Source organism: Scylla paramamosain, chromosome 30, assembly GCF_035594125.1.
Source record: "Scylla paramamosain isolate STU-SP2022 chromosome 30, ASM3559412v1, whole genome shotgun sequence".
Lineage (NCBI taxonomy): Eukaryota > Metazoa > Arthropoda > Malacostraca > Decapoda > Portunidae > Scylla > Scylla paramamosain.
In genome coordinates, this window is record NC_087180.1 from 3,227,070 (window position 1) to 3,251,379 (window position 24,310).

General features: G+C 39.3%; 1 protein-coding gene across 1 annotated transcript in view; it reads right to left on the bottom strand.

Annotated features, from left to right (window-relative positions):
• LOC135116166 (WD repeat-containing protein 19-like) overlaps positions 1-24,310 on the bottom strand; it is a 310,907-nt gene that overhangs the window by 248,563 nt on the left and 38,034 nt on the right. Inside the window, exons 4-9 of the mRNA XM_064033436.1 lie at positions 22,595-22,724; positions 6,698-6,908; positions 6,209-6,321; positions 5,481-5,654; positions 4,789-4,916; positions 771-883 (exon numbers count right to left, since the gene is read on the bottom strand). Coding sequence (XP_063889506.1) covers positions 771-883; positions 4,789-4,916; positions 5,481-5,654; positions 6,209-6,321; positions 6,698-6,908; positions 22,595-22,724 — 869 coding nt within the window. The remainder of the gene's footprint in view (positions 1-770; positions 884-4,788; positions 4,917-5,480; positions 5,655-6,208; positions 6,322-6,697; positions 6,909-22,594; positions 22,725-24,310) is intronic.

The window sequence follows — 24,310 nt, forward strand, 5'->3', positions numbered from 1 at the left end:
TAGATGTTGACAGACAGAGTTAAAAGAGGTTGACTAGGCAAGGTGCAAGCACAGAAGCACAGTTCAGAGAACAATAGGAGAGACCTCACCAGGTTAAAATTTCAATGAGTCTTACTTCAATATTACTCATGAGTGTGGTGGCATGCAGGCAAGTGTTTTGAGTGTGAAAAGTCACATTAATGTGGATCTTGGTCGTGTAAGAAGAGACTTCTCTTTTGAATTTTTAACCCAGACAAAAATCATATTAAAGGATGATTAACTGTATCAAAGATTTTCAAGAGGTGCTCATGTGTATGAGCAGATCTTGAGTTGGTGGCAGCAAACTTCATCTTCTGCGATGTAATTTTTTTCTTCCTCAAATGGAACACAGGCACCCTATGTGAAGGTGAAAGGAAGATACTAGGATTCTGTCTAAGATTTGGTCAATTGACTGGGCAAGTAATGGTAATGTCTTAGTTTAAGAATAATGCTGACAACTCCATAACATATGGATGGGTTTTGAGATTGCATGGGCTGAGATGTGAATTGCTGAAAGGAATGAAAAGTCATTCTAAATAATAGAGCAAGTGTTTGAGTGGGAAGAAAAGTGAGTGAATTACTTCTTTTTTTAAGTAAGCCTGTGGCAATATCTTGTGATAGTCTTAGTTGGAAATCTCTCTTACTCTCTTGCTCCCCTCAGCACTTCCAAAACCTTACCTCCATATCTCATCCTATGACTCATCCCATCCTCCATGGATTGCCTAAGAGCGGATACAAAGATAACCTCTTACCTTCTCCACAATGTTGGTCACTGTCACCTCCAGCAGAGAAGTGAGGAAGGCTACGCGAGTGGTGTGTGAGCCTCCCAACACCGGCAGCTTGGTGAGGTACACATGGATATTTCCTGAAAACACAAATCATTTATCAGTGTTTCTGTACATATTTACTAAGCAATGAAGTTTATTAGACTTGTGTTTCCCTCTCTCTCCATTCAGAGGAAGTAGTGAAAAAAAGACAGATGAGGTGTGATGCAGATGAGAGAAGCCCATTTCCATAACACACACTCTTAATTGTTATGCCATAATCCATATCCAGATTGCTGATACATGTCAGTATTGGTCTGAGAATACTATTTCTTAAACATCTCTTTACATCTATAGACACATGCACACATGCCTCCCTTTCATGACTAGAACATAAGAACATAAGAAATAAGGGAAGCTGCAAGAAGCGACCAGGCTTACACGTGGCAGTCCCTGTATGAAATATACTTACCTATTTCCATCTATTATCCCCATCCATAAACCTGTCTAATCTTCTCTTAAAGCTCTCTAGTGTCCTAGCACTAACAACATGATTACTGAGTCCGTTCCACTCATCTATCACTCTATTTGAGAACCAATTTTTTCCTATCTCCTTCCTAAACCTAAATTTTTCAAGCTTGAACCTGTTATTTCTTGTTCTACCCTGGTTGCTGATCCTAAGAATTTTGCCTACATCCCCCTTCTTATAACCCTTATACCACTTAAAGACTTTTATCAGGTCCCCCTCTTAACTTACGTCTTTCTAAAGAATGTAAATTTAACAATTTCGATCTTGCCTCGTAAGGAATACTCCTCATCCCCTGTATCCTTTTAGTTATTCTCTTCTGTACTGATTCTAATAGACCTATATCTTTCCTGTAATGTGGGGACCAGAACTGCACAGCGTAATCTAGATGAGGTCTAACCAGTGCCAAGTATAACTTTAATATTACTTCCAGCCTTCTACGTTTAACACTCCTAAAAATGAATCCAAGTATCCTATTTGCCCTGTTTCTGGCCTCTATGCATTGTTTTCCTAGATGGAGTTCAGAGCTAACTATAACTCCTAAATCTTTCTTGTACCCTGTACCTACCAGAGTTTGGTAGTTTAATGTGTACCTACTGTGTGGGTTTCCTCTACCTACACTAAGTACTTTGCATTTATTGATATTAAATTGCATTTGCCATCTGTCTGTCCATTCATTCATTCTATCTAAATCTGCCTGCAAGGCGATGGCATCCGATTCTGACCTAATTAACCTACCTATCTTTGTGTCATCTGCAAATTTACTAACATCACTACTAATTCCACTATCCAAGTCATTGATATATATTAGAAATAACAATGGCCCTAATACTGATTCCTGTGGCACACCACTAATTACATGACCCCACTTGGATTTCGAGCTGTTTATTACAACTCTTTGTCGCCTGTCGCTAAGCCATGACCCTATCCAGCCTAACACCTTCCCATCTATCCCATGTGCCCTAACCTTTCTCGGGAGCCTTTGATGGGGTACCTTGTCAAATGCTTTACTAAAGTCCAGATATAAGATATCATAACTATCACCATTATCTACTGCCTCATACATTTTACTGTAAAAACTTAACAAGTTTGTCAGGCAAGACTTCCCCTTCGTGAAGCCATGCCGTGACTGATTTATCAAGTTATGTTTGTCTAAATGTTCCCTAATGTTCCTCACTATTATTGACTCTAATATTTTACTTACAACTAAAGTTAAGCTGACAGGTCTATAGTTAGACGCTGAAGTTTTATCTCCTTTCTTAAAAATGGGTAATACATTAGCCTGCCTCCACATTACTGGTACCTCACCTGACTTAAGTGATTTCCTAAAGACAGAAACTAACGGCTCACTAATAATCTCTTTGGATTCCTTAATGTAAGTGATCCTTTGACCTCCTTACCTTTTACAATCTTCTCTCTTACACCATGTTTACCAAGCACTGTTCAAGAATCATAAACTCATTCACCTCCTCCATTCTCTTTCCTCCCATAACCACCTCACACCTTTCCTACAGCTGGCACATTCTTCCTACAATATAAGGCATCAATCTCCAGTCCTCTCAAACACCATCACCTTACTTTTTCCAGCATTCACCTTCAGTTTCTATCTCACACACACCCTGTGGAAATTATCCACCACTCTGAAATTCCATTTTACTCTGTACCAGTAAGACAGTGTCATCTGGAAACAAACATGCTGCCATACCCCATCTCACTCCATTCTGTTTCAGCCTTGTGCCAACATTTAGCTTCCATCTCCCTCATACAGCCATCCATCAAAATATTAAACAACTATGGAAACATCACAAATTCCTGTTCCTACAGTGAAACTCTCTCCAAGCTCTCTCTCTGCTCTTACAAATAATTTGCATCCTTGTAAAAAGCCTTACTTCCTTCTAATAAGTGCCCTACTACAACATAAATTTTAAGAATATCCCAAAGAACTTCTCTCTCCATCCTACATCATATACTTTCTTTAAGTCTATGAATGCTGCATACAGCTTTTCATCCTTTCCTAACTACTCTTTTATTATCATTTTAATTGCAAAAAATCTGATCCACACAACCTTTTCCTTTCCTGACATTCCTGTTCTTCACTGAGCTTCACTTCAGTCATTTCTATCAGTTTCAAAGTCAAGACTTCCACAGACTTTTCCTGACTCACTAAGCAAACTTATCCTTTATGCATCTTGTTTCAATTGCTAAATAAATATTTATAAGGTTTTATTTAAAAAGAATAGCAAAATTGTAGCAAGCAAGCAACATGTAAGACATATAAGGAGGTGGTTGCACTAGTAAGAGCAAGATGATAAGTTGATGGAAGTGAGAATCTTGAAAACACTACAACCCGTACAGGTGGAAGCACTGGCAGCAAGTACACGAAAGCAAAACTGTGAGCCAGCCAGCTCTTGTGCAAAAAGAGTCAACAGTTAACTTTGCATGTATGTCTTCTCCACTAAAATTGCAGAGATATTTTTATTATTTGTTATACCTCACCTTATGCACTAGATAAGACATTTAGATTAATACTACAGGACACAACACTGACTGTAGAACTCAAGTAAGTTTTTAAAAACTTACTTAAGTCTGTAAAACAAAAATAGAGAAATTATAATTAAAGTAAAGAAAAGGCACACATTATTTCAATATAAATGCCAATCACAGCAGTTATGGAATGAATATCAAATTAAACTGTCACTCAATAAATAAAGGTCTCCTGAACACAGTGGTATGTACAGATTTTTCACAAAGTGTCACACAAATGAAGTATGAAACTATTAATGAAAATGATTCACCTCATCTTTCACACACATATCAGTGGTGACAGCAGTCCTCAAGATGTCATGTATGAGGGATGAAATGCTTCCATAAATCATTCTGTTCTTTGCTTACATGGCATCTTACTAAAAAGTTATATTCACTATCATGTTCAGGAGATTTCTTCATTAATTTTTATTCTTGGTTTCTTAAGTTTTCACAAACATGAGTTCTGCCATCACTATTGTCTAACAGTGTGGTGTTAGCCAACATGATCTGTCTAGTGCATGAAGTAAGCTTTGACAGATAATACTCAAACATCTATCACCAGCAATCTCATTGCCACAGCAAATACTATCTCAAACTGCTTCTACTGCTGCCACTAAAATTCTCATTACCACTGTTTCTCTCTCCTACTCTAGCATTCTCATTCCCAGTGTGGTTGCAACCTTATGAATAAATGTGCTAGAAATGCATTACTGAGGCTTAAAGTTCATGTACTTATAACTTGTTAATGGCAGTGTCATGGTTGTCCTTTCTTGCTTCTCTAAATTACTTATTCATACATAGTGGATTTCTCATACCCAGTCCTTAGTCCTACAGGTTTGTTCCTAATATATGGAAATAAAATCTCATGCTAGTATTTACACTAATGCTCTTAACTTCAGACACTATACTGGAGCCATTATTTCAACAGTAAAGGTCATAGTGGCTGGTCCTTACCTGCAGGTGATGCCACAGCCAATAGCTGCCCGTCATCAGACCACTCCAGCCAGTCCAGGCCACGCTCATCATCCACTGTGACAACTGCATACGACTCCTTTAGGTTTGTCAATTCATGTATCTTGATGCTGAAAGAATTAACATTTCAATTTAACTGTATGTTCTATTGTTGTGACAATGACACGGAGGATATTGGCAAAAATTATGTATACAATAATGATGCTCCCATACAAAAGTGCTTTGGAACTTTGAGATTACCCACGTGAAGACCATTATGCATTACTCTGGATGACAAAAAGAATGACACACAAGAAAACAGTTCCTGTTTTACACTTTCTCCTATATTGTCAGGATGAAAACAATGATTCTGTGTTATGATAAAAGAATAAAAACCAACAGTTTCTTGTTCAATCAGCTGCATGCTGATGCCAGGAACAGTTGACCTAAAGCTGTTGTGCTTGTACTACTTTTACATAAGTGCATAATTGGAATCAGCTGAAGCAAGACAAGCTAATTTTTTTTTTTTCAGCCTCTACATCTACAGTAACAAGGCATGTGATAGCAAAGTCAGTATTACAGCTTCCTGCCTTCACCAAGGTTAGGCCACTTTTACTATAGAAAAGTAGCACTCAAAAATAATCACATAAATAAAATGTTAAAACAAAGAGCAGTTACATTATGAAGTTACTTACAAATTATCCCCACATGAGGCAGCCTTGCTAAGGGAGGTAGAGATGGCAATGTCATTTAGAACATCTCGGTGATTTTTGGCCTGAAACAATTCCTGTCCAATTTCCTTCAGGTGAGTAGAGATGACCACAAAGTAGCCTGCTGAGAAACCCAGCAGGATGTAGCCATCCCCATACCTGGCAAGGAGAGGAAGGGTTGCTACAACATAGACATATTTTGTTCTGTTTGCAAGATTTACTCAGAAAAGTTTTGAAGATATTCCATCTTTATCTTTGTTATTGAAAAAAGTGAATGTCTGGAAAAAACTGCATCCTGCTATTGACCTCTCAAGAGGAAAGGAATAGAGTTGACATTGAATTTAAAAAAAAAAAAATTTTATATCCCATATTCTTCTATGCATAATGTCTAAACATTTCTCCTTTCATGATTTTCTTCTGCATATACTCTTATATGATATATTATGCACATTAAACCATTGCCCCCACACAAAAAAATATAAGTAAACTGTCAGATAAATTATGTGTTGCTATGAATATCATTAAATTTATTCTACTCCCAGAATATCAATGAGAGAGAGAGAGAGAGAGAGAGAGAGAGAGAGAGAGAGAGAGAGAGAGAGAGAGAGAGAGAGAGAGAGAGAGAGAGAGAGAGAGAGAGAGAGAGAGAGAGAGAGAGAGAGAGAGAGAGAGAGAGAGAGAGACTATTCTAAGTAGACCTGAAATTAACTTACCACTTGTATGTCACAATGGTGCCATATCTGTTCTCAAAGGCTAGCTCTATTGGATTTTCAGGATCATTTAAATTGTAGAGAAACAATGTCTTCTTAGCAACAATAAGACTGACCTGTTGAGAAAATAAGGAAATGATACATTACAAAGGCTATCCAAACAATCTTGACAGTGAATCCCATAAAAAAAATCAATACAATATAAGCAAATAAAAAAACTGAATTACAAGTGACACACTATGTCATAAAAGATTTTCTGAGTGACATTGTAAGATACAGCTATAAAAAGTATATATCTCTTGTCACTGACAACAGTGGCACAGTTCTAGTTCCTCATTATGTTTCAGTGAAGGGTAGCAGGTGAAGTACCACTTAATAATAATAGATGGACCTCCAAAATAAAATAAAAAATGTCAAGTGATACAGATACTTCAAAACTGCACATCTTAGGTTGTACCACTTAGTATAAAGTTCAGTGTTCTATACTCTTACTGTATTTTCTGACATAGCTCTCTCATCTTGCTTCATCTCTGAGAACTGTATGTCTGAGGGCTCCCCACGCAGAGGTGTTGTGCGAAGCGTGTCCCCTTCACTGTTGCTGATAGTCAGAATCTTGTCTTCTCCCCCCAAGGCCAAGAGGTTTGCTGTTGACCAACTGCCACTCTGGATTTTCCTGCTGTGTTTCCCAACCACAGGAATCCGTCTGCAAGAGGTGATGAAATACTTCAGCATCATTTCTTAGGCAACAAAAGATACAGTTGTTATTTCTACCAGGATCCTGGTATGGTGTGTTTATAACTCTATGCATGTAACTATACAGCATATGAAACCCCATTACAGGGAGGTCTCATTATATAAGCATCCATTTATACGAGAAAGCAATGATATGAGATGTGTAAATTATCTTCTTTATACAAGTGAAAGAATCCAATGTTACAAGCTTCAATCCAAAGTAAATAAAATTACAAAGTTTAATATGCATGCCTTCCTGCATGCTCCCACAAACACATCCAAGCTGTATGGTGATGTACGATGATTCAGATGTGCAGAGAAGAATTTCTGGGCACTGGAAGAGAACTGCACATGCCTTCCCTGTCCCTTATATACCATTCATCCTCCCTCCAGTCCTCTTTCAAACTGAACTCGGTGTCTCTCAGACTCCCACTACTACAGCCTTACTGCTCATTATTATACTCATACTCTATCATCAATTTGCTTGCAAGCATATTTACAATACAGTACAAGTACAATGTACAGCACTTTAAGTGACTGATCAGTGCTTGCATGTGTTACAGTGTTACTGATAGCATGTTCTTTCATTCGGTGTTTTTGATGTGGTTTTATGTGTGTGACTGAACATGTGGTGTATAGACTGTACTTTATTTTGCCTCTCAAATGCTAACTATACCTCCCAAGTGGGCAATGAGTTCTGGTGTGAGTCCTAGCAGTAAGGCTAACCAAGCTAGAGTACTAATAACACTCACAAAGAAGGTAGAAATTGATAAGAAGTGAGTTACCCTCTCTGATGCATTAACTATGTATTGGTATGTCATGCATATTTATATGTTTGGTTGATATGAAATCACGTTCCTTGTATGTTGTTTTCTCTTTAAGACTGCTTTTATCAACAGTTCTGTAATAAAGACACATTTGTTGCACTTGGTATTGTACATTTTAGCTTGAAAACTCACTGGTGACAATTTTACACCTTTATTCCCATTAGTCATGTGCCTCATTATACAAAAATTCACTATACAGACGTACCTCGGTACTCGACCATAATCCGTTCTGAGGTGGTGGTCGAGCACCGATTTGTTCAAACACCGAAACCAATTTTCCCATAAGAAATAATGGAAAGTATTTTAATCCGTTCTTACCATTAAGAAAAATACCTAAAATATTATAAGAACGTGTATCTAAACAACAATAAAACGTAAATGTGCACAAGCAGTACATGATAAAGATAAATAAAGCATTATAAACCATTTTGTTTCTGTTTTCCTCTTTGCCTTCCCCTTATCACTGTCTTTCTTTGGACCCATTATTAAGGGCTAGAGCAACACGAAAAAGTTTAAATCTGGGAAGAAATACTCGAACAAACTGCGTACGTCTTACTCCGCTGGCGGTCTGAGTCGAACTGACACTTACCCGCTGGCCGAGAAGGGCCGAGAAGGGCTGAGGAGCGCGTTCGGGTCGACTCAGCTAGTCGAGTACCGAAAATCTGTTCGAGGTCCAATGCATTTTCTACTCGAATTTTTTGGTCGAGCACCGATTTGGTCGAGTATAGAGGCGGTCGAGTACCGAGGTACGACTGTACATGCAATTTAAATGGAATCTAACTGTTCACATCATCAGGATCTCTGTGTACTACCTGTTTAAAATTATTCCCTGTTTTCTCTCATTCTTCGTTTTCTTACAATTTTGCCTTGTAAACTCCTTATACTGTACTTCACTCTCAATTTTTTTTCAATGATATTCATCTATTTCCCTTTTCCTTTCTTCTATCATTTGTTTAGCTGTTTTCAAACTCTAAATATTCCCTTTTTCTGGCATTCCTCATATTTCACATTCAATTCTTTTTAAAAAATCTTCATCTATTCCCTTGTTCTCCTTTCGCTCTTTCACTGTTTTTAAACTCTTAAATGTTCCCTTTTCTTGCATTTAGTCTGGAGGCTGAAATCTGGTGCTTGAGAAAAAAAAAAAAGGTGACCATGCTGATTGCATGTTAGAATTGATTAACAGTTTTTTTTAAGTGTCTAGGCACAGGGAAGTATAATTCAACTTGTTGTACATTCTGAATCTGGATGGTATGGCCACCATGACAGTTTACAAAATAGCCACAATCGGAATCTATTTTAAACCTGTTGAAAGTTGAAATGGTCAGAAATTAGTGATGTTTGCATCAATTATACCATGTTCTGACACCAGGAACACATTTATTTATTTTTTTTATTGGATCACAAAGATTGTGTTTTTCATGATTTTAGGAGAAAAATAACAAAGCAAGGCACAAAACTGGAGACAGCAATACTGTGCAGAGTCATACTTGTTTTTTGGTTAGCTTTAAAGCTAAAACATAAAAACTGTGTTATAAAGGAACTATAAATATGTGTAATATTTATAGTTGTTTAGCACATAAATCAGTCTAACATAGTTGACAGAACCAATACAAGTCTATGTTTTACACCAGTGTTACCATTATTATTTATGATGCTGATGGAATCTGTCTCACTGCCATGAAACTGTTCAGAATAGTGAAGAATTCATTGGTGTCAGTCAGTATGTTATTCTTATCAGATTCCTTCTGACATAGAAAATGGCACATCTTATCTTGCAAAAACCATGAAAAATATGCAAACACATTTTATAATGGGTTACTGAACATGAACAGTGAATAGATTTCTGCAAAGTTCTTTGCATATACATGCTTGTATGCATCTCAGTTCATGCTGTGTCTATTTGCAGCATTGAGTCACACACGATGAATATTTGCACGTTGAAAGCTCTAAACAGATTGCAGAGAATGGCTTGCCAATCATCAGCTGGGGTTGAAATGCCTCACTGCCTTCTTTTACCACCAGTTCCTGCTCACTATCCTCAGGTGCAGAGAGATGGGGGTTCAGCTTCCAAGGTTCTTCTCCACGCTAGGATCTGATAACACCCCTACATGATGTGGAGGGTTAGAGCATCTACATGCTTGTATGCATCCCAGTTCATGAATGGAGTGTTTTGGCTACTGGGACAATATAGCTTGTAGACAAATGCCTCTGCATCAGTTAGCACATTCTCATCTGGAAAGCCTTCCCTGCTAAGATTCTGCAGAAGTTGAGAGTTGTTTAGGAAGCTAGCCCATGCAGAGTGCTTTCTAATGGCAGCAAATTGGCTTGCAATGTCTTTACTTGCAGCATCCAAAGTTTTTTTTTTTTTTATGTAGGAGGGACACCAGCCAAGGGCTCAAAACTCCAATAAAGAAAAAGCCCACTGAGGTGCCAGTCCCGAAACAAGGTCTGAAGCAGTAGTCAAAAATTAAAAGATAAGTGTCTTGAAACCTCCCTCTTGAAGGATTTTAAGTCACAGGAAGGTGGAAATACAGAAGCAGGGAGTTCCAGAGTTTACCAGAGAAAGGGATGAATGATTGAGAATACTAATTATTGCATTAACTCTTGCATTAGAGAGGTGGACAGAATAGGGATGAGAGAAAAAAGAAAGACTTGTGCAGCGAAGCTGCGGGAGAAGGGGAGGCATGCCGTTAGAAAGATCAGAAGAGCAGTTAGCACGAAAACACCGGTAGAAGATAGCTAGAGATGCAACATTGTGACGATGAGAAAGAGGCTGAAGACAGTCAGTTAGAGGAGAGGAATTGATGAGACAAAAAGCTTTTGATTCCACCCTGTCTAAAAGAGCGGTATGAATGAAACCCCACCAGACATGTGAAGCATACTCCATACATGGACAGATAAGGCCCTTGTACAGAGTTAGCAGCTGGCAGAGATGTCTCAGAATGCCAAACTTCATAGAAGCTCTTTTAACTAGAGATGGGATGTGAAGTTTCCAGTTTAGATTATAAGAAAAGGACAGACTGAGGATGTTCAATGTAAAAAATGGAGACAATTGAATGTCACTGAAGAAGAGGGGAGAGTTGTCTGGAAGGTTGTGTCAAGTTGATAGATAGAGGACTTAAATTTTTTGAGGCATTGAACAATACCAAGTTTGCTCTGTCCCAATCAGAAATTTCAGAGAGATCAGAATTCAGGCATTCTGTGGCTTCCCAGAGTGAACTGTTTACTTCCTGAATGGTTGGACATCTACGAAAAGACGTGGAAAAGTGCAGGGTGGTATCATCAGCGTAGGAGTGGATAGGACAAGAAGTTTCGTTTAGAAGATCATTGATGAATAATAGGAAGAGAGTGGGTGACAGGGCAGAACCCTGAGGAACAACACTGATAATAGATTTAGGAGAACAGCAGCAACAGAATGGTCAGAAAGGAAACTCAAGATGAAGTTACTGAGAGAAGGATAGAAGCCGTAGGAGGGTAGTTTGGAAATCAAAGCTTTGTGCCAGACTCTATCAAAAGCTTTTGATATATCTAAGGCAACAGCAAAAGTTTCACCAAAATCTCTAAAAGAGGATGACCAATACTCAGTAAGGAAAGCCACAAGATCACCAGCAGAGCAGTCTTGATGGAACCCATACTGGCAATCAGATAGAAGGTTGTGAAGTGATTGTGTGAAGGATGATTGTTTAATGGTGTCAGGGCTTCTTTATTCGAACTAATTTTTCAGGGTTCAACTATCACTGTTCACTCTCTCAGGGTTCTTTAACATGTTTCATTATCTCATGTATGTTTACCTCGCCCCTTCTGCTGTGTTGAGAAGGCAGTTCACCATCACACAACCACCAGTTCACACCCACAAACTTGTAAACATTTAAGGGAATAAATGCAGAGAGGACTTGTAACTTATCTATTGGACCTACCATTAGAACGTGACACAGTGAGAGATGTTTAAGAATCTTCCTGCTGAGGATAAATTTAAAAAATTTAGATAGACAGGAAATTAAAGCAATAAGACTGTAGTTTGAGGGATTAGAAGTGTCACCCTTTTTAGTAACAGGCTTAATGTAGGCAAACTTCCAGCAAGAAGGTAAGGTAGATGTTGACAGACAGAGTTGAAAGAGTTTAACTAGGCAAGATGCAAGCATGGAGGTGCAGTTTCGGAGAACAATAGGAGAGACCCCATCAGGTCCATAAGCCTTCTGAGGGTTTAGGCCAGCAAGGGCATGGAAAACATCATTGCAAAGAATTTTAATAGGTAGCATGAAATAGTCGGAGGGTGGAGGAGAGGGAGAAACAAGACCTGAATTGTCCAAGGTAGAGTTTTTAGCAACGGTATAAGCAGAGAGTTCAGCTTTTGAGATACATGTTATAGCAGTGGTGCCATCTGGTTGAAATAAAGGAGGGAAAGAAGAAGAACCAAACTTGGCTAGATGCCAGAAGGGAAATAAATCTTGAAAGATTTTGATACTTTCTATTAATGAAGGAGTTTTTGGCTAGTTGGAGAAGAAACTTTGCATTGTTCTGGGTAAAAATATAAAGCACATGAGATTCTGGTGATAGAAGGCTCAAGTACCTTTTGTGTTCCACCTCTCTATCATGTAAAGCACAAGAACAGGCTGTGTTAAACCAAGGTTTGGAGGGTTTAAGTAGAGAAAAAAGTGAGGAATGTATGCCTCCATGCCAGATACTATCACCTCTATTATGCACTCAGCACACAGCTATGGGTCTCTGACACAGAAGCAGTAGTAACTCCAAGAAAAATCAGCAAAATACCTCCTCAGGTCCTCCTAACTAGCAGAGGCAAAACACCAGAGGCACTTTCGCTTAGGGGGATCCTGAGGAGGGATTGGAGTGATAACACAAGATACAGATATGAGATTGTGATCGGAGGAGCCCAACCGAGGAGAGGGTAACATCATAAGCAAAAGGATTAGAGATTAGGAAAAGGTCAAGAATGTTGGGTGTATCTCCAAGACAGTCAGGAATATGAGTAGGATGTTGCAACAATTGCTCCAGGTTGTGGAGGATAGCAAAGTTGAAGGCTAATTCACCAGCATGGTCAGTGAAGGGAGAGGAAAGCCAAAGCTGGTGGTGAACATTGAAGTCTCCAAGAATGGAGATCTCAGCAAAAGGGAAGAGTCAGAATTTGTTCCACTTTTAAAGTTAAGTAGTCAAAGAATTTCTTATAGTCAGAGGAGTTAGGTGAGAGGTATACAGCACAGATAAATTTAGTTTGAGAGTGACTCTGTAGTCACTCTCAAACTAACTTTATCTCAGCAAAACAAGTTCTGGTGAAGTGCAATCAAATGGGTCAATGAGCTTTTGCTTATCATCTTGGTCTTACTTCATTCTCTTTACACCCAAATTTATGTGTGCACATTCATGCTCATCACTGTGTTCCTTACTGCTGGTTAAGTTGAACATGGTTTTGGTATCTCTAGTGAGGTGATCTCTCCCATTGAAAGTTAGGCCCCATCTGTCCTGGGTTGTGTCTGCTGCTGTAATTTCCACAAGCCCTCCAGCTACTTTGCCAGCCTTGTTTACATGTTCAATGGCCTGGTCATCAGGTATTTCATTGAACTTTTTTTTTTGTGACAAAGTCTCCAGTGATAAAGCCTGTGTACCTCTGATGCAGCTGTGGTCAACATGTGCATATTAGTGAGGAAGACAGCTCCCCAATGTGAATAATGGATATTATCAAAAGCTTCAAACCAGGGCAACATTTCAGCAAATGTCAGGAACAGTTCCCAGTCTCCTTCACAATGAGCATGCGTGAATCTCAAGAGGATGGAGACTAACTTCATATAGGTTCTCCAGTAGCAAAAAGTGGCATACTATGAACAAGAAACTTCAAATCTATTAAACAGAACTTGCACCTCTTTAGTTTCTGACAAAAGGTCTTCAAGGAAGAAACTGATTCTTCTATCATTTTTGTTGGCAAAAGCATTGGAGACACTTTCAGGTGCAACTTTCAAGTCATCTTGGATGAGACTGTCATTTTCCTCTGCCAACAATGTGAAGCATGCCCAAAGGACTGACCAAAGTGGTTCTAATGTCAGTTTAAGAATGCAAATGACACAGTTCCATCCTTTCCCTTTCATTACTTGTTCACATGTTATTTCACCAAGGATTCCACTTTCGATCCAGATGTTTTCCAGGCATGCGGAATCTACATACTGTTTCAGCACTTTGGAAAAATTAATTTGAGTATAGAAACCACCAAGCATGATGACAGTATCCTTGTCCCACTGGAGCATTTTTGCTTTGCAGTACAGCTGCCCATCAAAGATTATGACAGTGTACTTCTCCCCAATCTTCTTTGTCATGGCCTGACAGTTCTGCAATACAGTCCATAGCATGTCAAAGTCATGGTTTGAGGCATTCAGGATTGGCACTGGCCCAACTACTGTCACTGGCAGATCAGTAGTAGACACTTTCTGGTTGAAGCCACTCAATCCTGGAACAATTTGGTCATTCTGTTAATGGAGCCTGGTCAAGATCCATGCAAGGTCTAGTATGTTGGCCTTTTTAATCTTCTGGTCATCAGGCAAGTACCTAGTTTGCTACACTGGTTCTGAAAATACTGGTTCTAGCTTTGAGGTGGTCATGTTGGCCTCTTAGAGATCTGTTATTTCAGGTGAGGAATGAAGAACAGTGAAATGTTGAATAAATTCCATTCTAAAAATTAATGTATCAATATCAAGTAATTTCAGAAAAATTCTTTTAAAGAATTTTAATACCAGAATCAGCTTTGACATCTTAAAAAAATAAAATAAAATAAAAAATAAAAAAAATAAAAAAAACATTCACTAACTTTGTAAGTTTATCCCGATTACAAACTGAGATGTAAAGAAAAGCTTAGACCGTCATTTTGTTGCAGTGACCACCAGCCACCATAACAAATCCTATTAAGACATATCTTTACCACTCTACTGCTTACCTGTAGTTAAATTTGCAAGAACTTAGAAGTTCAGAACCACTGGATACTCAGAAGGAAGCTGTCTTAACTACAAAAATGTGACCAGCCAATGGCCTGGAACACCAGTGACTCCAACTCCCCACATATCCCAACCAGCCCAAACCACAGCTAAACTATAAGTTATCGTATTTGCCGGTGCATTAGATGCACTTTTTTCTTGAAAAAAAAAAAGTGTCTGATAATTACAATGCATCTAATGTGTCTGTAGTACAGGGGCTGTATTAACAAAGATTCTTAACTATAGAGGTATGACTCAGCCCAATCTTATGCTTAGGGTTGTGCTTAACTTCCCAAGTTGTGCTTACTTTAGGTCTTAAATTCAAGACAGGTCCAGAGTCTGCTTAACTTTAAGAGTTATGCTAAGACTAAGTTAACTAAACAAAGATGGCTGACCGTCAAGAACAAGCCCATCACCTCAACAATTATCAGCCCCATAAGAATATTTTTGATGACCTGAATGACTCTAAACTGTCGGACATATATAGAACAAAACTGCAGGAGTGTTATTTCTGACATATTTGGCAGGAGATACCTTGGAGAGCCCCACAGGAAGAAGTGATGCATTGATGCTATTAATCAAAGTAATAATTACAGTGTTATTTAGCCAATGGGAAATGCAGCTCTGCAGCAATGATGACCTTGGACCTTCATGTATCCTGTTGGAGTGGCTCATTTACCTTCTTAGTAATAGAACCCCATGCAGCTTTTTTGTGCTGCTGAATGTGTGAAGCCGTTCAGGCTACATCTTTCCTCATGCACTGACTGGATGAAGTAAGAAAGTCTTGCTGTCGGTCCAGCTGGGTTTCCTTTATTGGCCTTTTTGGCCTTAGAGAGTCATCATCTCCATACAGTAGGAGGGGGTAGTAGGCACCTGCTGAAATGATAATTACTCCTAGTGAGGTCTAAAGCGCTGGATCAGGAGGTGCTGTGAATTTATCATTAAACCCAGCTATGACCTCACTAAATGTTTCCCTTTGTCTCACAACACAAGAGGCCAGTCACAGCCTGCCCTCTAAAGACAACTGTCTTCCTTCACACAAAACTACAAGCACCTAATTACACACACACCCTTCACTCAAAATTCAAAATTATCATGGTGACTCTTACACCAGCCTCAGACTTCCCATCTAGGGAGGGGACCGCAAGTGTTCCCAGGTCAGACTGCTCTTCTGCTATCGACCCTAAGTGTTTTGACACCCTCCTCAATATTTTCTTCATTAACTTCTACAACATTCATGGTCTTAAATCTAATTTTCAATTTTTAAAATACCACCCTTCCTCTCCTAAACCTCATCTTCTTTTCCTCATTAAAACACAGGCGTCTGGGGCAACTGGCAATAGCCCCTTTTCTGTTCCCTCCTAATTTCTCTATCTTCATTTCAATTCAAACCTGGATGTTATGTTTATGTGTGCAACAACTTAACCTGCTCTCATGCCCACGCTCTTGAATCTTCCGAGTTTCCCACCATCTGGCTACATCTACAGAGCCACTCTCAAACTAAATTTATCTGTGCTGTATACCTCTCACCTAACTCCTCTGACTATAAGAAATTCTTTGACTACTTAACTTCCAAAGTAGAGCACATTCTGACTCTCTTTCCTTTTGCAGAGATCTCCATTCTTGGAGACTTCAATGTTCACCACCAGTTTTGGCTTTCCTCTCCCTTCACTGACCATCCTGGTGAACTAGCCTTCAGCTTCGCTATTCTCCACGACCTAGAGCAATTGGTGCAATACCCTACTCATATCCCTGACCATCTTGGAGATTTTTATTTTTTATGTAGGAGGGACACCGACCAAGGGCAACAAAAATCCAATAAAAAAAAAGCTCACTGAGATTCCAGTTCCATAATAAAGGTCCAAAGCAGTAGTCAAAAATTGAAGGATAAGTGTCTTGAAACCTCCCTCTTGAAGAAATTCAAGTCATAGGAAGATGGAAATACAGAAGCTGGCAGGGAGTTCCAGAGTTTACCAGAGCATAAGCAGAAGGATTAAAGGTTAGGAAAAGGTCAATAATGTTGGGTGTATCTCCAAGATGGTCAGGAATACAAGTTCGGTGTTGCACCAATTGCTCTAGGTCATGGAAGATGGTCAGTGAAGGGAGAGGAAAGCCAAAGCTGGTGGTGAACATTGAAGTCTCCAAGAATAGATCTCTGCAAAAGGGAAGAGACTCAGAATATTCTCCACTTTGGAAGTTAAGTAGTCAAAGAATTTCTTATAGTCAGATGAGTCAGGTGAGAGGTATACAGCACAGATAAATTTAGTTTGAGAGTGACTGTACTCATAGCCAGATGGTCTAAAACTCAGAAGATTCAAGAGCATGGGAATGAGAGCAGTTTAAGTCGTTGCGCACATAAACACAACATCCAGCTTTCAATTAAAAATGAGGATAGAAAAACTAGGAGGGAACAGAAAAGGGGGTTACTGTCAGCTGCCTCAGTCACCTGTGTTTCAGTGAGGAAAAAGAAGACGAGGCTTAGAAGAGGAGAGGTGGTATTCTACAGATTGAAAATTAGATGTAAGACCATGAATGTTGCAGAAGTTAATGAAGAAAAAGATTGAGGGCAGTTTCAAGACACTTAGGGTCAATACCAGAAGAGCAGTCCAACCTGGGGACATTTGTGATCCCCTCCCCAGATGGGGACTCCGAGACTGGTGTAGGAGTCGCCATGATAATTTTGAATTTTTGAGTGTGTGTGTAAGTAGGTGCCTGTACTTTTGTATGGAGGAAGAAAGTTGTCTTTAGAGGGCAGGCTGTGACTGCCCCCTCGTGTTGTGTGACACAAAGAGAAACGTTCAGTGAGGTCACAGCTGGGTTTAATGATAAGTTCACAGCACCACCTGATCCAGTGGTTTAGACCTCACTGGGAGTAATTATCATTTCAGCAGGTGCCTACTGCCTCCTCTACCCAACATTCTTGACCTTTTCCTAACCTCTAATCCTTCTGCTTACACTGTTACCATCTCTTCTTCATTGGGCTCCTCTGATCACAGTCTCATATCTGTATCTTGTCCTGCCGCTCCAATCCCTCCTCAGGATCCCCCTAGGCAAAGGTGCCTCTGGCATTTTGCCTCTGCTAGTTGGAGGCACCTTGGGAAGTATTTTGCTGATTTTCCTTGGAATGACTACTGCTGCCGTGTGAGAGACCCATCTTTGTGTGCCGAGCGCATAACAGAGGTGATAGTGTCTGGCATGAAGACGTACATTCCTCACTCTTTTTCTGGACCTAAACCTTCCAAACCTTGATTTAACACAGCCTGTTCTCATGCTATACATGATAGAGAGGTGGCCCACAAAAGGTACTTGAGCCTTCCATCACCAGAATCTCATACAATTTATATTTCTGCCTGGAACCATGCCAAGTCTGTTCTCCAACAAGCCAAAAACTCTTTCATTCATAGAAAGTGTCAAAATCTTTCAAGATTTAACTCTCCTCATGACTTCTGGCACCTAGCCAAAAACATCTCCAATAACTTTGCTTCTTCTTTCCCTCCTTTATTTCAACCAGATGGCACCACTCCTATCACATCTATCTCTAAAGCTGAACTCTCCACTCAAACCTTTCCTAAAAACTCTACCTTGAGCTCATGCTTTTCTACACTGAACATCCTCAGTCTGTCCTTTACTAATAATCTGAACTGGAAACTTCGTATCTCATCTCTAGCTAAAACAGCTTCTATGAAGTTAGGCACTCTGAGATGTCTCCGCCAGTTTTTCTCATCACCCCCCAGCTGCTAATTCTGTACAAGGGCCTTATCCGTCCATATATGGAGTATGCTTCATATGTCTGGGGGGGGGGTTTCCACTCATACTGCTCTTCAAGACAGGGTGGAATCAAAAGCTTTTCAACTCGTCAACTCCTCTCCTCTAAGTGATTGCCTTCAGCCTCTTTCTCATCGTCACAATGTTGCATCTCTAGCTATCTTCTATCACTATTTTTATGCTAACTGCTCTTCTAATCTTGCTAACTGCATGCCTCCCCTCCTCCCATAGCCTCGCTGCACAAGGACACCCCTATTCTGTCCACCTTTTTAATGCAAGAGTTAACCAGTATTCTCAATCGTTCATCCCTTTCTTTGGTAAACACTGGAACTCCCTGCCTGCTTCTGTATTTTCATCTTCCTATGACTTGAACTCCTTCAAGAGGGAGGTTTCATGACACTTATCCTTCAATTTTTGACTACTGCTTCAGACCCTATTCAGGGACTAGCATCTCAGTGGGCTTTTTTTTTATTAGATTTTTGTTGTTCTTGGCCAGTGTCCCTCCCACATAAAAAAAAAATAATACTGAAGGAAAAGGACAGTAAAGGAGATGCTGCTGAGTGGGAACTGTGGGACACGATTGGCTCAAGGATGTAAACACTGAGACAGAATATACATGCCTTGCATGGAATCTAATTTAAATTTATCTGCTCATATCCTTATAAAATTGCTGATAAGTTATCATTTTTTTTATTATTTAATCCAAAAAATGCAAAAAGATTGCACTATTAACTCAAATTTGAGAAATATCAGATTTTACTGTTTTGCTCTTTCACCATTTCATACTGGGACTTAAGAGTTCATATCTGAGAATCTTTGTTAATATGGCCCCAAATGAGAGAGAGTCATCTATGAATCTAGTGCTTGTAATTATGGCTCAAAATCATCTATAACTCAAAACAAATACATTATAATATTTGGTATTTAAAAATTGCAGTATCATACACCTATATATGGATGAAAACCACGTGAACATCCCTCTAAACCTTAAAGATGTGTATCTCAAAACTAACTTATTGGTGAAGTGTATTTCTCTGCCAGTTATTATCCAATTTTGGTGATTCTGGAATGGCAATTAAAATACATAAAAAACTATGTGACAGAATTTTTATTTGAGTTTTCATTTCTTTTTTTTTTTTTTTCTAGTTTAAGAGAAATATCTGGATGAGGAAAAATTTTGGATTTTCTTGACAAAACCGACAGTGAAAATTCTGTCACTAAGAGAGTGTTTTGTGACAAGTTTTTAAGAAAAATCTAAGAAAAATTGACAAAATATGCAAAAAATCTAAACCTCAATGTTTTTATATTTTCATTAAAAAGAAAAACCATTGCTCCAAACTTAATGAAACTTACACATATAACTCATCTAAAAGAACTTTATATCTCATAAAAATCTGGTGTAGTTTGGTTCATAAATAAAAATGGAAAATAACTCAGTCAGTCCCTTTAAGTTAAGCTGTAAGCTTGTTCGGCATGTTGGTCAATGAAAGATGATAGCCGAAGCTGGTGGTGAAAACTGAAGTCTCCAAGTATGGACTAGAGATTTCAGCAAAAGGGTTAGAATATGGTCAGAATATGGTCCACTCTGAAAACAAATTTTATATTTGGAAGAGGTAAGTGAGAGACAGACAACACAGATTAATTCATTAAGGGCAACAACAAAATTTTAGCTAAAGAGTGAAAAATTCATTAGATTCCAGATTAGGGGCACAAGAGGAAGTCAAATTACTGAACATGTAAAGTGACAGTCAACATTGGTTCAGAAAAGAAGATATATGAAACTAAGAGATAACAGTAAGCGTTGCTGTCAACAGTGTCAGACAACTCAGTTTCATCAAAGAATAGGTAAGAAGATACTCTATAGCCCATGAATGTTGTAGAAATATGGAGAAATTTGGAGGAAGCATCAAGCCATCTCAATTAAAAATCTAGTCTCCAGTCTGAAGTCCCTTACCCAGATCAGGAACAGGACTACATTCCAGTATGCCACCATAAGAGCAGCTTAAGAGCTGTAAGCTTATCTCAAGCTTGATACCAACTTATGGGCATAGCTACAACACAGAAATATCAAGAATGACAAAATCAAACATCTATGAGGTAAACCTAACCAAAGTACAACATTCATGCCAACAAAAATGCAAAATATTATTTGATGCCAAAAACAAATGCACCTCTCCAGCAGAATATTGATGTAAATAATTACTATCTTGATTGCTTTTGTTTCCTTTTCTATCAAAAAACTAGAAACTATTGTAATGTTTATGTGACAAAAAAAATATTCAACCTTATCTTGATTTGTGCTGGGAAGAACAGTAGTATGACATACTTTAATGAAAACAGTAATCTTATCTGGGTTTGCTTTAACAAGAAGTAAGTTTTCAGGAACACAATCATGATGGAGGAGGCAGTAGACACCTGCCGAAACGATAATTACTCCCAGTGAGGTCTAAAGCACTGTTCAGGGGGTGCTGTGAACTTATCATTAAACCCAGCTGTGACCTCACTGAACGTTTCCCTTTGTGTCTCACAACACAAGGGGGCAGTCACAGCCTGCCCTCTAAAGACAACTCTCTTCCTCCACACAAACCTACAAGCACCTAATAACACACACACCCTTCACTCAAAAATTTTTAAATCATCATGGCGACTCCTACACCAGCCTCGGAGTCCCCATCTGGGGAGGGGACCATAAATGTCCCCAGGTCGGACTGTCTTTCTGTCGACGACCTTAAGTGTCTTGACACCCCCCTCATCTTTTTCTTCATTAACTTCTGCAACATTCGCGGTCTAAGATCTAATTTTCAATCTGTAGAACACCACCTCTCCTCTTCTAAACCTCATCTTCTTTTCCTCACCGAAATTCAGGTGTCTGAGGCAACTGACAGTAGCCCCTTTTCTCTTCCCTCCTACTTTCTCTATCCTCATTTTCGATCCAAAGCTGGATGCTGCGTTTATGTGCGCAATGACTTAACCTGCTCTCGTGCCCACGCACTTGAATCTTCCGAGTTTTCCACCATCTGGCTACGACTACAGAGTCACTCTCATACTAAATTTATCTGTGCTGTATACCTCTCACCTAACTCCTCTGACTATAAGAAATTCTTTGACTACTTAACTTCCAAAGTGGAGCACATTCTGACCCTCTTCCCTTTTGCAGAGATCTCCATTCTTGGAGACTTCAATGTTAACCACCAGCTTTGGCTTTCCTCTCCCTTCACTGACCATCCTGGTGAACTAGCCTACAACTTTGCTATTCTCCATGACCTAGAGCAATTAGTGCAACACCCTACTAGTATTCCTGACCGTCTTGGAGATACGCCCAACATTCTTGACCTTTTCCTGACCTCTAATCCTTCTGCTTACGCTGTCACCCTTTCTTCTCCGTTGGGCTCCTCAGATCACAATCTCATATCTTTATCTTGTCCTATCACTCCAATCCCTCCTCAGGATCCCCCTAAGCGAAGGTGCCTCTGGCGTTTTGCCTCTGCTAGTTGGGGGTACCTGAGGAGGTATTTTGCTGATTTTCCTTGGAATGACTACTGCTTCCGTGTCAGAGACCCGTCTTTGTGTGCTGAGCGCATAACAGAGGTGATAGTGTCTGGCATGGAGGCATACATTCCTCACTCTTTTTCTCGTCCTAAACTTTTTAAACCTTGGTTTAACACACCTTGTTCTCGTGCTATACATGATAGAGAGGTGGCCCACAAAAGATACTTAAGCCTTCCATCACCAGAATCTCATGCACTTTATATTTCTGCCCGGAACCATGCCAAGTCTGTTCTCCAACTAGCCAAAAACTCCTTCATTAACAGAAAATGTCAAAACCTTTCAAGATCTAACTCCCCTCGTGATTTCTGGCATCTAGTCTAAAATATCTCCAATAACTTTGCTTCTTCTTCTTTCCCTCCTCTACTTCAACTTTCAAGACACTTATCCATCAATTTTTGACCACTGCTTTGACCCTTTTATGGGACTGGCATTTCAGTGGGCATTCTTTTATTAGATTTTTGTTGCCCTTGGCCAGTGCCCTTCCTACATAAAAAAAAAAAAAAAAAAAAAAATGATGCTTGACATGACCTTACTAAACTTACCTAGATGTCTGGTGGTTGTAGATCATAAGATTGCCCTTGGCCGTGCCAACAGCCAACAGGGGTGCCGTGCGAGACCAGGACAGGAAAGTAAGGGTGTCCCGGAGCCCTGAGTCCAGGTGCTGCACTCGCCCTAGGAGAGGATAACAGAGTGAAGAGATAAACTATAGTGAACAGAATTCTAAATGCAATATTAAAGAAAGAAGAGTCTCCACTTCTAAATTAACAAGGAAGTTTGTCACGATCTCCTACTACCCAATAAAAGTGTTTGCAGTGCCATTCCTACAAAGTGGTTGTGTATCATCATACATGTCTACTTGTCTGTTCCTGCTCACTTTTCACGGAGGGCTGATGGAATGTACCTTTTTACTCTAAAGTTACCCTCACTTTCACCTAAACGGAAGACTCAAGTACTGTATTTCCTTGAGTATAGGCGGTGTTCTGAAGGCCAAATATTTAGGCAAAAGATTAGGGCTTAACCTAAACATAGAGATCAGATTTATTAGGTCAAAAATTCAGGAAACCAAATGTAAGAGAAAGGACTTTAGAAATGGAATATTTACTTACTATGACCAGCAAACAACATGACAAATCTTTACCAGTTACTTAGTAATGAAGAGGTGTGTTGTGCCTTAAGCAGAAAAAAGCTCACAAATATATAATAGACTACCTGAGTTTATATTGTGGTTTCAGTGGTCTTTGTTGAAATGCTGGATAACCATATATATGTACATAATCAAAACATCCATAGATTGAAATACACAAGAAAACCCTATAGAGATTTTCAAATGCAGCACAAAACAATATAAAATCACATCATGTATCTTTGTTTAAGTACATCTCTAGTGTTGCAATAGAGAGGAGAGGGAGGGACAGCTGTACAGAGAGAGAGAGAGAGAGAGAGAGAGAGAGAGAGAGAGAGAGAGAGAGAGAGAGAGAGAGAGAGAGAGAGAGAGAGAGAGAGAGAGAGAGAGAGAGAGAGAGAGAGAGAGACCTGCTCCTCCACTGCTGTTCAGTCATATGTCATATGAAATAAAATAATATATATATATATATATATATATATATATATATATATATATATATATATATATATATATATATATATATATATATATATATATATTTTTTTTTTTTTATACGAGGGACACTGACCAAGGGCAACAAAAATCCAATAAATAAAAAAAAGCCCACTGAGATGCCAATCCCAGAAAAGGGTCCAAAGTGGTAGTAAAAAAATTGAAGGATAAGTGTCTTGAAACCTCCCTCTTGAAGGAATTCAAGTCATAGGAAGGTGGAAATACAGAAGCAGGCAGGGAGTTCCAGAAAAGAAAGACTTGTGCAGCGAGGCCACGGGAGGAGGGGAGGCATGCAGTTAGCAAGATCAGAAGAGCAGTTAGCATGAAAATAGCGGTAGAAAACAGCTAGAGATGCAACATTGTGGCGGTGAGGCTGAAGACAGTCAGTTTGAGGAGAGGAGTTGATGAGACGAAAAGCTTTTTGATTCCACCCTGTCTAGAAGAGCAATATGAGTGGAACCCCCCAGACATGTGAAGCATACTCCATACATGGACGGATAAGGCTCTTGTACACAGTTAGCAGCTGGGGAGGGGGGATGAGAAAAACTGGCGGAGACGTCTCAGAATGCCTAACTTCATAGAAGCTGTTTTAGCTAGAGATGAGATGTGAAGTTTCCCGTTCAGATTATAGGTAGAGGAC